The sequence below is a fragment of the Borostomias antarcticus genome (assembly GCF_949987555.1).
Source record: "Borostomias antarcticus genome assembly, chromosome: 14".
Classification (NCBI taxonomy): domain Eukaryota; kingdom Metazoa; phylum Chordata; class Actinopteri; order Stomiiformes; family Stomiidae; genus Borostomias; species Borostomias antarcticus.
In genome coordinates this window covers 12,131,897-12,149,396 of record NC_140247.1, presented here as the reverse complement: position 1 = coordinate 12,149,396, position 17,500 = coordinate 12,131,897, and the positions used below count along the sequence as shown (strand labels likewise).

The window sequence follows — 17,500 nt, the reverse complement described above, 5'->3', positions numbered from 1 at the left end:
TGTGGGGTGCTAGGGGCCTGGTCTCTCAGGTGTGGGGTGCTAGGGGCCAGGTCTCTCAGGTGTCAGGTCCTAGGGGCCAGGTCTCTCAGGTGTGGGGTCCTAGGGGCCAGGTCTCTCAGGTGTGGGGTGCTAGGTGCCAGGTCTCTCAGGTGTCAGGTCCTAGGGGCCTGGTCTCAGGTATGGGGTGCTAGGGGCCAGGTCTCTCAGGTGTGGGGTGCTAGGGGCCAGGTCTCTCAGTTGTGGGGTGCTAGGGGCCTGGTCTCTCAGGTGTGGGGTGCTAGGGGCCTGGTCTCTCAGGTGTGGGGTCCTAGGGGCCTGGTCTCTCAGGTATGGGGTGCTAGGGGCCAGGTCTCTCAGATGTGGGGTCCTAGGGGCCAGGTCTCTCAGGTGTGGGGTGCTAGGGGCCTGGTCTCTCAGGTGTGGGGTGCTAGGGGCCAAGTCTCTCAGGTGTGGGGTGCTAGGGGCCAGGTCTCTCAGGTGTTGGGTGCTAGGGGCCAGGTCTCTCAGGTGTGGGGTGCTAGGGGCCAGGTCTCTCAGGTGTGGGGTGCTAGGGGCCTGGTCTCTCAGGTGTGGGGTGCTAGGGGCCTGGTCTCAGGTGTGGGGTGCTAGGGGCCAGGTCTCTTAGATGTGGGCTCTTTTGGGTCCAGTCTTGCGGCAGCAGCAGAAGGAGACGCAGGGCAGCACCATCATCAGGATGAAGACCACTGGGGTGGGGGGGGGGGGGGACAGGAGGAAGGTTACACTCTGTGTGTGTTCTCATTAGATAGAGAGAGAGAGAGAGAGAGAGTTGAGAGTGTGTGTGTGTGTGTTCAACCTGTGTAATAGGGAACACAATGTATTTTCAAATGTTACAGCTAATACACCAGATGCTGTCATTGTCGATGAGGACAGTAGAGAAGTCACCATCTTGGAAGTAGGCTGTTCGTTTGACCATAGTCTGGAAGAGGCTTTCCTTACCAAGGTATTAAAATATCAACCTCTCAAAGATGCGATCACGCAGCTTGGGTATAAATGTAAACTGCTGGTGTTTATATTTGGTAGCCTAGGAAATGTCCACAGACTAGTCGTTAGAGGCATACAGATAGCAGGAATGCCCAAGCCAAAAGCTAAGGCACTGACACAATTCTGTTCATTGTCTGTGATAATTGGAAGTCGTCATATATGGAGGAGACGTTGCTTCCTGTATCCATAGACTGTCTGCTAAGTGATGTAATGTATGGCCGTCAGTGAGTGTCCAATGCTTCCACATCTATTATTGTTTGTGTTCAAGATTTTGTGATTATTTTATTTATTTAGAAGTTTATTTCAGGGACAACATACAAATACATTAGTCTCCTTAGAGAGAAGATGCATTGTACTAGATTATAGCTTTTGCTTTTTTCCATCTCCTAATGTGAACACAAATAAAGTCATTGAAATGTGTCTGTATCTTACGGATGAAGAGGAGGAGGATGAGGAAGGCTCCTATCTCCAGGGGGCTAGCAGTGGGCAGGCCCTGTAGCTTGGCCCAAATCTTCTCCAATAGGGTCAGGGCCTCCTTCCCCGCATCCATCCTATTGGCTCAGGCAGCTGTCACTCACAGTGGCTGGTGGCAGGTAGGGGGCGGTGCTGTGTGGTCGGAGGACTTCTGATTGGTCAGTGCAGGCGACGAGCAATAGTTGACCTGAGGAGGAGAGGCGGAGTCAGGAACTTTTAGGAAGATGGATTTATAGCAGGCATGGTTATTGTTGCTTCTTATGTCGACATACAGGTTGTAGGGCGTTCTCTGCAGAGATTCTGAGTTTAATAAATCGCTAGAAGTGAGAGAGAGGGAGAGGGAGAGCTCTGGTCTGAACCATGTTGTTTTTCTGGTTTCTGGTGCGTGTGCGCGTGTGTGTGTTTGTGTATGTAATCACACAGCTGGTTCCCAGCATAGCTGAGAGCTGACACACAGGTGTCTGTGAACCGAGCTGGGTCTTGAATGGGGACCTGTTTTGGGCTGGGTCTCATTCCAGAGTGGTGCTCCCCTTCCCCCCTCCCTCCCTACCTATGCACCCTTGTTGACCCTTGTTTTCCTACTGCTGAGTTTGTTAGTTTGGGCCAAACCAAGGGTTGGTCCTTGGTTAACGGACTCCTCTTCCCATCCGTCCTCGACCTCCTTCCGCATTTTCCCCACCGATGCAAAGCACTGCTTCAACCCTTCTCCCGCATTTGCATGATTAAATGTCTGGTAAACTGGCTCAGAGTGTCCAGGCCTGGATCGGGAGTACTTGCCCTTTTGGTCCTTGAGTGCATCTTCCTCTCCTCTTTCTCCGTCCACGGCCCGGTTCTCTACCTCAACCTCTGCCATCGGGGTTATCAACGAAGGTACTCCGACTGTCTGATCTCTTCATTACAGGTCAAGGTGGAACTCCCTTCTTCATCTTCCCATTGCTGGGTACTCCAGCGTTGCAGCACCTCTGCTGTTTCACGGTACTCTTTTCGAATGGCCACTGCTCATGGCTTCTTCGAAGTTTCGACCAACCGGGAACTTCTCTGGACCAGCTGTGCCAACGTCTTGATCACGGGATTTAACTCTTTATTAGGGCTGATGATGCGTCGCTGGCAGAAGGAGGAGGTACTTGCCTTGACAGACAAACACCTTCAGCCAATGAGCGTTCAGCAAACTTTTGCCAAATCCATTCGGAAGAACGGCAAAATCTTCTTTTCCATCATTTTGGCATAATCGCTCTGGAGGAGGCGAAGGCCAGACCGTTCTGCGTTGGCGAAACAGAATGCGAGCTCGCGAGAACGGGATGGTCGTACCAGGCTAATACAGTCCTGCTCTGACAACTCCTACTGCCCTTGCCTGCTGACCGCGCCCGTTTGATGTTCTTTGGATTTGATCTTCATCTGTGTCAGAGTTCTTCTTCTGTAGCAGCAGAAAACTGGAACAGTTGAGTGTCTTTTGGAGTCGACTTGCAGTAGAGTTTCTTCAGGCTGGAACCGGGGGAATTGAGTCCGATTGTGTCACAGACGGTTGGCTGAACGTTCGTAGCAAGCAAATCCCAATAATCTCTCTTAACAACCTCTTTTATAAACTTTGCTTTTCGGCCTGTCACTCCTCCTTATTTCCATACATCACAACATCCTCAGCCAAACAATGGCATACATGTCACTCTTACGTCAATCACTAGGCAGTCCAGACATCCTCTGAGCATACACCTACACCTACGTCAATCACTAGGCAGTTCAGATCAAACCCCTTCAACATCACCAAATAAGGTCACAACATAGGTGCTTTCTGAGAAAGTACAAATGGCCCCTTTTCACTGCAAAAACAGGAAGTCACTTGCAGGTGCAGCCCTATCTTATGATCTCGGTTGCAAAAGATTAAACAGTTAGTCTTACATTTCAACACTTTTCATTATTCTTTGTTAACATTGTTACTTAATATCATGTCTAACTGCATACTATAACTGCCAGCAATGCATAATTGTCATCTCACAATATTTGTTACCTTTCAGAAGTTGGGATCTATGTCGCAATCTATCATCAGGTCACTCTCGCTTCCTTCCCCAAACCCTAATAATTCCTCCAAGGCACTGACCGCCGGATCCGTCTGAGCCGAACGGGTCCCCGACCTCTCCCGAACCCGTTCCAAACGAGTCGGTCAAGACCTCTCTTGAACCCGTCCCCACCGAGACGGCCACGGCCTCTGGCCACTTTCTCCCTAGGGGGGCATACGCATGTGGTGGTGTATCAGTTCTTCCTTGTCCAACGGCTCGTACTTTTGGGGGGGGGGCACGCCCCGCTGGGACAGGAGAACCTGCTTGTTCTACCTCCGGAACCCCAGGTCATGGCCCGCGCCCGTCAGGAGATGGCTCTTTTGGCTCAGGAGACGGTCTGCGGCGGTCGAACGATGGTTTACGGCGGTGTTCAGCGGGTGAAGACCCAGCACAGCTGAGAGCTGACACACAGGTGTCTGTGAACCGAGCTGAGTCTTGAATGGGGTCCTGGTTTGGGCTGGGTCTCATTCCAGAGTGGTGCTCCCCTTCCCCCACTCCCTACCTCCCTATGCACACTTGTTGACCCTAGACATTGTTTTCCTACTGCTGAGTTTGTTAGTTTGGGCCAAACCAAGGGTTGGATGTCTAATGCGTTGCTGGTTATTGATCTGGTGGGTGTGGATATCATGCTGGTTGGTCTGTGAGTAAACTCACTCCTCTGTATAAATACCCTCCACACACACACACAGACACACACACACACACACACACACACACACCATCGTGTTGCTAGCTAGGGTTTTGGCGGCGTAGCTGGCTAAAGTGGTGTTTATGGGAGGAGGTCCCGTGAGAGAGAGAGGGAGAGAAAGAGAGAGAGAGAGAGAGAGGGAGAGAAAAAGAGAGAGAGAGAGAAAAAGAGAGAGGGAGAGAAAGAGAGAGAGAGAGAGAGGGGAGAGAGAGAGGGAAGGAGAGAGAGAGGGAAGGAGAGAGAGAGAGAGAGAAGGCCAGGCTGACACCTGTGTGTATTCGAGGGCTGTTCCCTGTAACCAGGATTTGGGTGTGACCTCCAGGCTGGACCGGTTACGGCCACGTCGAGGTCGTGCTCTGATTCAGTAGACCTGCTTATAGGTCACACATACAGGACACACACACACACATACAGGACACACACACACACAGACACACACAGACACACACACGCACACACAGAACTCTCTCTTTCTGGTCTCCAGCTGGTAATGTGATACAACAGGCCCCACCGTGGGACCAGGTTTCGGGTTTCACCTTTAGTCGCTGCTCTTTGTGACTCCCAACCTTAACCCTGTTAACCCTGAACACAACCCCCTGAACCCTGGAAGAGCACACAGCGCTCTGCGTTGAGGCGCCGGCTAGAAGCCTCATACTTTAATGCCGTGCTGAGAAGTCAGTCACACATCCAGCTGCTGAAAACATTATGATAATGACACACACAGCGTAGAGCACATTGTGAACATGCAACACGTGTGTGTGTGTGTGTGTGTGTGTCAGTCTGCCTGCCTGCCTGCCTGCCTGCCCGGACAGAGGTAACATACCTCTTGTCTGAAGGTTGTGTGTGTGTGTGTTGTGACAGAGATGATGTGGTCACCCACGTCCGTTCAGGATTAGGGTTAGCATCACAGTTAGAGATAAGTGCTTAGAGATAAGTGCTGCACATCCTGTTAGCATACAGACATAATCACACGCACACACACACACACACACACACACACACGCTGTCTCTCAACCCTGCCTCTGCTGTCTGGACTGTAAGCTTTGTCTTTTTTCTACTCGTCTTCAGAGATAAAAGAGTCTAGTATGGAGCTTCTACTGCTGTCACTACTCACCTTGTCTTCTGCTGCTGTCTCTATTCATCTGTCTTCTACTGCTGTCTCTACTCATCTGTCTTCTACTGCTGTCTCTACTCATCTGTCTTCTACTGCTGTCTCTACTCATCTGTCTTCTACTGCTGTCTCTACTCATCTGTCTTCTACTGCTGTCTCTACTCATCTGTCTTCTACTGCTGTCTCTACTCATCTGTCTTCTACTGCTGTCTCTACTCATCTGTCTTCTACTGCTGTCTCTACTCATCTGTCTTCTACTGCTGTCTCTACTCATCTGTCTTCTACTGCCGTCTCTACTCACCACCTCCTCTCCAGTCGTCTGTCCCTCCTCTCGTCCTCTGTCCTTCCTCACGTTCCCTTTGACCGCTCCTCTCCTCCCTCTGTCCCTCGGTCCTCCTGCGCTGCTGTCTCTCTCCCAGTCGGGCGCTGGTCCCAGTAGAGTGTGCCTCGTCCCTGTGCTGGTGGAGCAGCCCCAGTCGTGTGCTTCTGCCCGTCTGGTTTGCATTAAAGCATCGGCTCCTCCTCCTCCTCTCTCTCCTCCTCTCTCTCCTCCTCCTCTCTCTCCTCCCCCTTCTTCTGTTTCTCTCTCATGACGGCTGTTTGAATTTCTCTCAGCATGTGTTTCTCTCTCCCCCACGCCCCTCTCTCTCTTTCAGCGTGTCTCTCTCTCTCTGTCTCTCTCTCTGTCTCTCTCTCTCTCTCTCTCTCTCTGTTTACATTCCTGCTGGGACCGCCCCCTCCCTTCTTTGATCACCTTGGAGACAAGGTTTAAGGTTTCCATTCTCAGCAAGACAGTTTTGTGTGTTCTATAAAGGTGCCTCCGCCAATATCCTCCTGAGAGAGAGAGAGAGACAGAGAGAGAGAGAGGGAGAGAGAGAGAGACTGTATGTCTGTTGTTATGTTACATAATATTGAAGTTGATGAGCTGTTTTTTTAAAAGAGTTGTTTCTCTCTTTTTGTTGAACACAGCAGTGCTCCCTCTCCCCTCCCCTCCCCTCTCCTCTTCACACTAGCTCCTCTGAATTTGAAGGAGTTATTAAGTGTGTGTGGGTGTGTTTTTATGTGTGTGTGAGAGAATGTGTGTGTGTGTGTGTGTGTGTGTGTGTGTGTGTGTGTGTGTGTATGTGTGTGTGTGTGTGTGTGTGTGTGTGTGCGCGCATTTGTGTGTGTGTGTGCGTGTGAGAGAATGGGGCTGTGTCCCAGTTCAACACTCTGATTGGCTGCAGATCATAGACACAAACCTTCTAACATAAGAATTAAAATGAATGTATCTTTGTTTTGGATACAGTAGGCGTATGATATTCATTGCATCCTCTAACCCCTCTCCCCTCTCTTCCCTCCCTTCCTCCTCCTCTCCCTCCTCCTCCTCTCCACTCCTCTCCTCCTCCCTCCTCCTCTTCCCCTCCCTCTCTCCCTCCCTCCCTCCTCCCCCTCCTCTCCTCCTCCCTCCCTCTCTCCCTCCTCAGGTGTCGTCATGCCACCATCTCAAAGTTCTTCGGGGACGCGCCCCCAGCGTGCGCCGCGGCGTGCGACTACTGCCGCGACCCCAAGGCGGTACGCGCCCAGCTGGAGAAGGGCTCCGCCCTACGGACCACCACCGCCGCCCACAGCGCGCGTCCCTCCGGACCCTTCAGCTACGACCGCCAGCTGTACGCCGGCGGGCGGAAGGGCTACGGCTTCGAGAGGTAGGTAACCCGGGGCAACAGAGGACGGCAGTTTCAGAGCGGGTCCCGAGGCCTGGTAGCCCTGGCAACCCACCGTCTTACCGTCATTGCCCTCGTTATGGAGTGAGAGACCACGCATCCAAGATGGCTAGCTGATGTTAGCTAGCGCTAACGTTCGCCGTCTCTCCGCGGTATTGCCAGAAACCGACCGTCGTCGTCAGAACAGCCTTTCACAAGCAGACATCATTTTAGCCAACTTGTACTTTGTAAAGGAAATTAATCTGCTACACAAGGCTTTCCCGTGTTTGCTAGCCAAGGACAGGAAGTCCTTGTTGATACAGTCTTTTGATGGATTGTTGAGACGTGCCTTATCGAACATCGGCAGTGAACTGAGTTTGTGACAAGAGGATCGAATCTGCCCGGGATCTCGCTTGATCAATAGGAAAACCTTTATCCCCTCTCCTGTCTATTGTTCTGTTGTTGACCATAAGGTCTCCCATTGTCTTTAGCTAGACATCTGAGATAGCTATTGAGCGGCAGTTTGTACTTTTGAAAGAAACAAAAGCGTTTAACTACTCATTTTCTTCCAAATTAGTTACATTTAGATTCTGAGATTACAGCTTTAGACAAAAACGTTCAACTTTTTTTCAACTGGAAAAAAGAAAGCCAGGAGCCCATGGCTCTACAGTGTAGCGCTAAAAAGCACTTAGAAGCACAGCTTTGGTTTCTAGGGCTCGAATCACGACCTACCCATAGTGCACTAGGAGAAATACAACTTGTTAGTGGACACACACGTTAGTTGTGACCCACGTCAGGTGACCAGGGTCAGATGATTCTGCTCGATGCCGTCCTGTCCAGTTACTGTCCTCCTCTGTCCACCATCTTCCTGTCTGAAAACAAGGTGGTGCAGATTTAATGTCATGTGACGATGTCATGTCATAATGTATGCGACGTCATGATGATGTCATCCTCAGGTATGACGAGGAGTGGGAGGAGGGAGAGAGAGAAGACGACTCTGAGCACAGGAGGAAGGAGTTCGGAGATATCTTCAAGAAGCAGATGAACATACGGAAGGTAGTGACATACTGTACGCTGCACACACAAACACGCACACACAAACACACACATACACACACACATACACACACACACACCCGCGCTCGTTTCCTCTCTCTCTTTCTCTGCTTAACGTTCATATTGAAACCTCATCACTACTTCCGTCAACAAACCTACATTCCCCATCAACACTCTCTCTCTCTCTTTCTCTCTCTCCTGAGGTCTTAGTAAACATGTCTGCTGCTGCTGTCTCCCTCTCTCTCTCTCTCTCTCTCTCTCTCTCCTTCTTTCTCTCTCTCTTCCTCTCTCTGTCTGTCCCTCTCTCTCCCCCTCTGTCTGTCTCTCTCTGTCTGTCCCTCTCTCCCTCTGTCTGTCCCTCTCTCTCTCTCCGCCCCCCCTCTCTCCTCCACCCCTCCATCTCTACCTCTCTTTCTCCCTCTCTCTCTCTCTCTCTCTCTCTCTCTATGTCTGTGCCAGCTGTGGTCAGTAGCAGGGGTATGTGGGGTGTGTGGGGGTATGTGGGGGTGTGTGGGGGTATGTGGGGTTGAGGGTTTGGGGCCCCTGACTGCAGTCTAGCTGTAGTAAATGACTCCCACATGTGCTGGCTGGCACCGGTGTGCATGTAGGCTCCCCCCTCAGTTCCCCAACACACACACACACACACACACACACACACACACAGTGGTTCACCTCGGTATGTATTTGTAGTCAGAACTAGTGTGTTTGTGTGTGTGTGTGTTTTAACTGCTATCTCTTCTGTAGGGAACAGAGGGACCCAGGGAAGACTTCATTCCTCCAGGTCGGTCGGTCTGTCTGTCTGTCTGTCTGTCTGTCTGTCTGTCTGTCTGTCTGTCTGTCTGTCTGTCTGTCTGTCTGTCTGTCTGTCTGTCTGTCAGGGTTAGGGTATAAGATGTATGACAGAGGAAAAAACAGCATGAAAGCATATACGTTTACAGATGCTGAGTGTGTGTGTGTGTGTGTGTGTGTGTGTGTGTGTGTGTGTGTGTGTGTGTGTGTGTGTGTGTGTGTGTGTGTGTGTGTGCGCACATGTGCGCATATGTGTGTGGGCAGATGCTGACTGTGCTCTGAAAGAAGCCGGCAGCCAGAAGATCCCCAGACTCACTGTGAAGGTACAGTACCATCATGGTAAAACACACACACACACACACACACAAAGAAACACGCACTCGCCCACAAACGCACACATACTTGCAAACCAATCTGCACATTCCACATGCGTATGCTTTTAATTCACACCTCCATAAGACGCCAGTGACTCTGCTAGCTGGCTTGGCTCATGATATGAGTTCCATCATTCCATCATCTCAGTGGACCAACACCATGTAGCAAGACTCAAGACAAGGAAGAGAGACACGATGCTGCCTCCCTGTGGCCTGCATGTGTACTACAAGTGATACACTGTATTTTTGTGTGTGTGTGTGTGTGTGTTCCAGGCCAGAGAGCACTGCCTGGCCCTTCTGAAAGAGGCTCTGCACAGCCAGCAGGGGGCAGCGTCGGACACGGGGTCCGTGGCTGTGGAGGTGGAGCACGAGGTGTTCAGGAACAGCAGGTCCTCCAACCTCTACAAAGCTGCCGTCCTAAAGAAGGTGACTGTCCTCTAGGGCTCTATACCGCCCCCCTGTGGACCATAATGGGAATACGTCGCACAAAATGTGTATCCTTGATATATAATTTTTGTAGTGTAATATCCAGTATCCACCCTTGTGGTTAGTTTTTTTTTATGTATCAAATAAAATCTATCAATCAGTCAGTCAGTCAGTCTTAGCTGAAGCGTATGGAGCTTCAGGAGGCCATTTTGACACCAAGGTGTCCGTTTCAAACATGGCCGCCCAGCTTCGACCACATCAGCTACACTAGCCTTTCCAGCCGTCTCTACTCCTCGAACCTCATCCCTCCATCCCTCCTTCATTAGGTCGCAGAGATGAAGAAGGGAGCGACAGCCTCGTCACAAGGAGGAGGAGGAGCAGGAGGAGAAGTGGTGACCAAAGAGATGAAGAGTGCCTGTGAGGCAGCGGCTCCCTCCTCCTCCTCCTCACCCCCGCTGCCCGAGGAGCAGCTGGGCTTCACCCCCGCCTCCCAGATCTACTCAGTAAGACCAGAGGAGGAGAAGGGCTCTGTTTAGTCTGGACCGGGGTAGATTGTTACAGTGTGGTCTGCTGGGGTTGAATGTTATTAATGTTACTGTGGATGAGCTTATTTCATTGTGACTCCAGTGGGTGATTGAGTGTCTTCTCCTCTCTCTCTCTCCCGGCATGCCTGTCTGTCTGTCTCTCTACTTGTCTGTGTCTGTCTGCCTGTCTGTCTGCCTGTCTGTCCGTCTGTCTGCCTGCCTGCCTGCCTGCCTGCCTGCCTGTCTGTCTGTCTGTCTGTCTGTCTGTCTGTCTGTCTGTCTGTCTGTCTGTCTGTCTGTCTCTCTACTTGTCTGTGTCTGTCTGCCTGTCTGTCTGCCTGTCTGTCTGTCTGCCTGCCTGTCTGTGTCTGTCTGTCTGTCTGTCTGTCTCCACCAGCTGAAGAGGAAGAGGATTGGAGCCGGTCTGAGGGGGTCCTCCAACCCCTTCCAGACCGCCAGAGAGCTGCTGCAGGCCTCCGGGGGTCTAGACCCCGCTGGGGGGGGTGGAGGCGGGGCAGGCGGGGGCTTCCACCCCCCTGATGCCCCGGGGTCTCTCTCTGGGGAGTCAGCCGGAAAGAAGGAGAGGGGGATGAAGAAAGACAAGAAAGTCAGAATGACGTCCGCTGACTCAGCACCCACCAGCTCATCTGTCCCTGCCGGCCTGAACAGTCCATCTAAAACAGGCGGTAAATCCTCCTTAAACAGCCCGTCTAAAACAGGCGGTAAATCCTCCTTAAACAGCCCGTCTAAAACAGGCGGTAAATCCTCCTTAAACAGCCCGTCTAAAACAGGCGGTAAGGCCCTGAACAGGAAGCAGCAGAAGCTGGCGGAGGCAGCCAGGACGTCCAGGAACATCACCATGTACTTCGGGAAGAAACAGACCGAGAGCAGCCAGGGGCGGGACGAGGAGGATCAGGGAACCAATGACACTCCGCCCCGGCCGGCCGAGCAACTCCCTCGGCCAATCGGCAGCAGCGCTCGGGAACACGAGTCACCGCCAGTCACGGTTCCCACGGACACCGTCCCTACGGATACTATCCCTATGGAAACGGTGACCTCGGAGACCACGCCAACGGAAGTCATCTCTCTAGATGATGATGATGATGATGGTGATGAGGAGGAGGCAGGGAAAGAGGAAGAGACCCACAGAGCACAGGAAGTGAACGAGGACGTTGACCTGGATGTTGTGGAGAACAGCGCAGAGTAAGACGCCCATCTCCACTCTCCCTGTGGCTCGGTGAAGGTTTCATAAACGGGTGATACCGCGATCTCATTAACGTCAGCCATTTTGTCTTCCTCTCCCAGGCAGAAACCACAGGAAGACCAGGTCAGGCCTCTGCTCGCACAGACGGTATGATGATCAACTCCTGATAGTCACTTTGTATCGACCAGTGTTAAAGCGGTGCAGCCATTTCTATGTGACATGCGTCTGTTTGTAGCCTAGGATTTACACTAATAAACCAGCAGAGGGCAGTAGAGAATGCTTATAATCCGCATACCGCTTACTTCACCACCTGGGTGTGATTTTTTTGGAAGTTAGCCTGAAGATGACGTGATGTTTGCTAACATCAACCGCATGTTCTTTCTTTGTGTGTGTGTGTGCGCGTGCGTGTGTTCCAGTTCCCCGAGGACAGGTCGTCAGACAGAGAGCCCCTCCCCCCTGCCAAGCGTAGCCGCCCGCCCCTCCAGGAGAACGGGAGGAGGGTGACCTTTAACCCCCAGGTTCGGGAGACCGTCCTGGAGCTTCTCGGAACCCCCGGGACCCCCACCACCACACCCCAGCCCCAGGCCGGACCCCCCCTTACCCAGGCCAGACCCCCCACCCAGCCCCAGGCCAGACCCCAGGCCGGACCCCCCCTTACCCAGGCCAGACCTCAGGCCAGACCCCCCACCCAGGCCGGACTCCCCCCTACCCAGGCCAAACCCCAGGCCGGACTCCCCCTTACCCAGGCCGGACCCCCCCCTACCCAGGCCAGACCCCCCGCCCAGGCCAGACCCCCCACCCCGCCCCAAGCCAGACCCCAGCCCCCCCAGCCCCAGAGTGAGCCCTTCTTGGAGGCTGTGAGCAGAAAGGATGTGGCTGACATTGTGGTGCGCTGCCTGGACCCCTACTACACCCAGGGCAAGTTCACCACCAAGGTGAGAGAGACAGGAGGGGGAGGAAGAGAGAGAAGAGGGAAGATAGGAGAGAGAGAGAAGGGGGAGGAAGAGAGAGAGGAGGGGAGAGGTATAGACAGGGATGGGAATGTTGTGTCTTCATAACATCATGATTCCGGCTCCTCAGTGCATCATAGTAACATCAAGTGTCACACTTCCTGGTTTAGTAGTGCAGGATTCACCTCAGATCTAATATAACTGTGGATCTACCTTCATGTGAACCAGAGGAAGAGCAGTTGGTCAAAATAAACAATAAATAGTGACCATGGACCTTTCTGTTTGTAGGAGCTGTTCAAGTCCTTCGCCCGCCACCTGTCCCACCTGCTGGCGGAGGGGCGGGGCCAGGGGAGGGAACAAGGTGAGAAAGCTGCGCGTGTGTGTGCGCGCACGTGTGTGTGTGTGCGCGTGTGTGTGTGCGCGTGTGTGTGTGTGTGTGCGCGTCTCCTCTTCTAACCCTGACCCCCTGTGTGTCCCCAGTGAAAGCAGACGCCAGGTCTCTGATCAAGAAGTTCTTCAGCGGAGTGAAGCGCTGTGAGAGAGAGGAGGACTGGAGACAGCTGCAGGGACCCTACCAGACACACTCCTCCTAGGGAGGGAGGGAGGGAGGGATGACGGGAAAGAGAGACTGGAGGCACATGAGGGGAACCTGGAGTACACAAACGTTGATGGATGGATGGATGGAGGGATGGAGGGATGGATGGATGACATGAAAAACGGAGGACAAGCTCCTCCTCCTACCTCTGAATGGTCCAGTCACTGAGGCTTGGCACATGATTGGCTGCTCCTACTCCCTGACTCCTCCCCCCTATCCCATAATGCTGTAGGCTTCCAGCTACTGTACTGTGATGATAAACAGACCAGGCTACACTGAACAGAGACAAGGGGCCAGTTCCATTTCTCTTGACATGCATCCATACTTGCTTCCTTCCCTCCTCTCTCCTTTGAAGGAACCACTGATCTGACATGGCGTGGTTGGTGGAATCCAAGCCGTGACGAGCTTGCTTTGACCAATCCGGCCATGTTGTCTGTAGCAGGAGAAGTCAGGAAGGAGGATGTGTCTGTGAAGTATCAGAGACGATGATTTGATGCTGATAACCATCTGAGATGGTGAGGAGGTCGATCTCTGGTTCAGCCCAGCCAAACCCTGCGACACTCTCAGAAAAACAGTTTTATATAGAACCACTGGTGGTACGTACTGTAACTGTAGAAGAACCTTTGAAGTCCCAGATTGAACAAGTCCATAAGGTTCCATATAGAACCATTTTCAGGACATAACCATATTTAGGGTTCCAAACAGCACCTTATGGACTTAGAAACCTTTTTTTTTTTTTTTTTTTTTCTGCTTTTTTTTTTAAAGTTGAACTTAAAACTTTCGGACATCTGTCTGGAATGTCTATTCAGAGGGTTGTGCAACTGTTCGAAATGGTTCTAGCACATTTTTCGGTGTCCTGCTGCTATTGCTACTTGGTGCTGCATCTCTGCTGGACTGGAGGACTGACTGCTGAACGAAGAGCCACTCAACGTTACACTCTAACTTTGGTCTTCGCTCGTTTTTGTTTGTTTGTCTGTGTTAATGTCTTTGTATGTCTATAAGGTAGACATAAGGTGCTATAAGGTCTATAAGGTGCCAATACTGAAACCAAATTGTATGTGTTGGAACTGAGTGAATGAGATACTGTACAAAGACTTTGTTTTAGCACTTTTTTTGGGTTAATATGGTTTAAATGGCTAAAGTGGAGTTGGTCTCATGTTGAGTGTGTGCCTGGCTGCTTCCATACTGAGTGCCTCTTTGAAGAGACCCTGACTACTAAACTGAGTGACTCGGTAAACTAAATTTAGTAAGCTATTGATGTCCAGAGAGCACTGCCCTCAGGGACTACTGTAGACTTTGCCATATGAAGACACACAGCGCCTACTGTCTGCCCTGCTCTTTGTGAGACTCCACTGTTTACAATAAAATATCTGATGCTGACTGTCCGGTGACTGCTGGTGCTACTGTAGGACTACGTATTGTAGTGTGTACGAATGACTTCTTGTATCTGGAGTAGTTTAAATAAGAGGATTGTGTTATCATATATTGTCCTGCCTGTAGGCTGCGTCCTGAACAATGACATCCTGATAGGCCAGACTCGGTAGGAAGGAGGGAGGGAGGGAGGGATGAATGGGTGGATGGATGGAGGGAGGGAGGAAGGGAAGATCGTTACAGGTCAGATGAATGAGGAGACCGGGGAGATGTCCGCGCCAGGCACCAGCCGGAGTGGGCGTGTCCTGGAACAGCTGGACGGTAGAGGAGAGGCGCCTATAGTCGCAACATGCGGGGAAGAACCGTGCAAGAGCTAACCAGCGTTCAAGAGCTAACCAGCGTTCAAGAGCTAACCAGCGTTCAAGAGCTAACCAGCGTTCAAGAGCTAACCAGCGTTCAGCAACGTTCCCCGTGGTGATGAATAAACATGTGTTTTACACACCCGATTTGGCTGGTAGACAGGTGCGTCGGAGAGGGGTAAACTAGGCTACTGGAAGCATAAAATCATTCGATCCGTGCCTGACGTAGGGCAAAGGAATTACAAGTTGCTGTTTTATGTGCAAGCTTATCGGTTTGCGGCAACTTTCATCTTTTGGACACGGACGTAGGATAGCCTACACCATCTCGGCCTAGTTGCTTGCACACTGGTTGACAATCACACACTTCCTTAGTCTAGGCTATTTAGGTCAAGTAATATCTACACATTTGTTTCTGGAAATTAAATTCATGAGTAATGTTATTTATCATTTAGAGAATTCGAACAGAGAACTTGAATGATTTTGAAAGCATGGTGCACGCACAGACGGGTTTTCCCGTATGACAGCCGGTTGGTCGCGGAGTCTGCGCGCCGCCGTTCCGTTTGAGATTTCTTGCTCGTGCGACGCGTGCTTTCGCTTCCGGGCTGACAGAGCGAGCCCCATCGACCACCGGAGGACGTTCACAACCGTAGACCGGGGCACCGATGCTTCGTGCGGGAAGGATGGAGGAGTTTTTAACGGAGGAGGACGAGCCATGGTACGATCAGCGGGACCTCGAGCAGGGTCAGTAGAATCTTTTGTCTTTTTACATCGTGATGGACTGGGGTTAAATTTGAGTTGTGTTTATTTTACACAATGTTAAAATAAACATGGTTATCAGTGAAAATGCACCTGACAACACTGATAAACAAGGGACGACGAAAATTGACAATAATAGCAGCTATTCCCGTTGCCATTTGGGTCGATTAGATCCACCCAGACTCGTGCTTTGAGACATGTCTTTACATGGGTGTTTACCATGTTACCATGTTTCTCTTTTCTCAAAACATGCAACGTCGGGGATTTGAGAGCTATGGAAACGCGTGCCGCGGGCTTCACCTGTCAGCTCGTGTTATTCTCTTTCCTTCTCTCTTTCTCCATCTATCTCTCTCTATATATATCCTTCTGTGTATCTCCCTCTCTCCTTCTCTCTCTGTCTCTCGCCCCCCCCCCACTCCCTCTCCATCCCTCCCTGAACACCAAAGAAATCTCTCTCTACCTCCCATTCATCCCTGCATCCTTTATTTCTCTGCCAATTATTCTGATCTCTTCACTGAGTGACGGGGGGGGGGGGTACTGAAGAGGGGGGGAGGGGCCCCAGAGGGGAGAGACAGATAAATATATGGAGAGGAGACAGACAGACAGAGTGGTAGACAGACAGAGTGAGAGTCATCCTTACATCCCCAATACATGCGCACACATAGAGGAGAGAGGAGAGGAGGACCAGGAATGTATAGAGGAAGGGAGAGATGAGGGGAGAGGAGAGGAGGAGAGACGAGGACGAGGAGGGCCAGGGAGACGAGGTCTGTGTGTCTGGGGTACAGCGAACGGACCGGAGGTTCTGGAAGAGTCATGCTGGACATTCCCAGCATTCTGAGGTCGTCTGAACAAGGCGCTCATGCAGCAGCAGCACAGTTTCTGAGGAGGAGGAGGGAGGAGTGGTCAGGGTATATATGACCAGCTAGACTGACTGACTGACTGACCACAGGACAAGTAGACGAGTAGGCTGCTGATCCTGTGAGACACACTCTGGAAGCATGTTTAGAAATAGCCCAAGATGCTTGTGATGCGGTTGAATAAAACTAGATTGTTATTCGTTTTTTTTCTCCAGCTTTATATCTCATAAGTGTGTGTCTGCTGTGGTCAAGAGAAGGGCAGGAGAAGGACAGCTGTGTGCGTGTGTGCGCGTGCGTGCGTGTGTGTGTGCGTGTGTGTGCGGCGTCCACAGCTATATACCCATCTGATGTGATTAGTACCGACCCAGAGCACAGCCCCTCACAGACAGACAGACCGGGCTGGAAAGGCAGACAGACAGACAGACAGGCAGACAGGCAGACAGACAGACAGACAGACAGACAGACAGACAGATAGACAGAAAGACAGACAGGCAGATAGACCTAGATCAGCCTACAGTAGTATGAGTGCACAGATGGCAGGAGGGTGATGTCATATGATGATGTGTCATATTCAGTGGTTCTCCAGCTATTTGACACGGAACATGACACACACACACACACTCTCTCTCTCTCTCTCTCTCTCTCTCTCACACACACACACACACACACACACACACATAAGAGAGAGACACCTACGCACACACACACACACACAGACACACACACACACACACACATATCAAAGGCACATCAGAGAGACACACACAAACACACACATCAGAGAGCATTATAGAGACAGTCACACGTGCAGAAAGCTGCAGCACACGAGACCCTGTGTATCTGTGTGTGTGTATGTGTGTGTGTGTGTGTGTGTGTGTGTGTTAGTCACGTACTGCTTACTAGGCTGATGGTTGGACCTGGGGTTGCTGAATACTTTCTGCAGTGACACACACACACACACGCATCCACACATACACACACTCACGCATACGCACATACATGCGCACGCACACACACGCATACACACACACACACACACACACACACACACACACACACACACACAGCAAAAGTCCATCTAATAGAAATTCTAATTTCCAAACCGCACTCTCTTCCTCTGTCCCTCTCTAACACACGCTCTCTCTCTCTCTCTCTCTCTCTCTCTCTCTCTCTCTCTCTCTCTCTCTCTCTCTCTCTCTCTCTCTCTCTCTCTCTCTCTCTCTCTCCTCTC

General features: G+C 51.4%; 2 protein-coding genes across 2 annotated transcripts in view; both read left to right on the top strand.

The window, feature by feature from the left end:
• recql5 (RecQ helicase-like 5) overlaps positions 1-12,924 on the top strand; it is a gene marked incomplete at its 3' end in the record, with an annotated part of 21,215 nt that extends 8,291 nt beyond the window's left edge. Inside the window, exons 9-20 of the mRNA XM_084448464.1 lie at positions 6,793-7,011; positions 7,965-8,064; positions 8,809-8,845; positions 9,118-9,176; positions 9,501-9,653; positions 9,980-10,156; positions 10,575-11,380; positions 11,483-11,528; positions 11,798-12,166; positions 12,212-12,316; positions 12,620-12,692; positions 12,812-12,924. Coding sequence (XP_084304590.1) covers positions 6,793-7,011; positions 7,965-8,064; positions 8,809-8,845; positions 9,118-9,176; positions 9,501-9,653; positions 9,980-10,156; positions 10,575-11,380; positions 11,483-11,528; positions 11,798-12,166; positions 12,212-12,316; positions 12,620-12,692; positions 12,812-12,924 — 2,257 coding nt within the window. The remainder of the gene's footprint in view (positions 1-6,792; positions 7,012-7,964; positions 8,065-8,808; positions 8,846-9,117; positions 9,177-9,500; positions 9,654-9,979; positions 10,157-10,574; positions 11,381-11,482; positions 11,529-11,797; positions 12,167-12,211; positions 12,317-12,619; positions 12,693-12,811) is intronic.
• Positions 12,925-14,564: 1,640 nt separating this feature from the next.
• The window catches only part of cdr2l (cerebellar degeneration-related protein 2-like), a 12,022-nt gene continuing 9,086 nt past the window's right edge, over positions 14,565-17,500 (top strand). Inside the window, exon 1 of the mRNA XM_084449000.1 lies at positions 14,565-15,397. Within this exon, the coding sequence (XP_084305126.1) occupies positions 15,319-15,397 (79 nt within the window). The 5' untranslated portion in view covers positions 14,565-15,318. The remainder of the gene's footprint in view (positions 15,398-17,500) is intronic.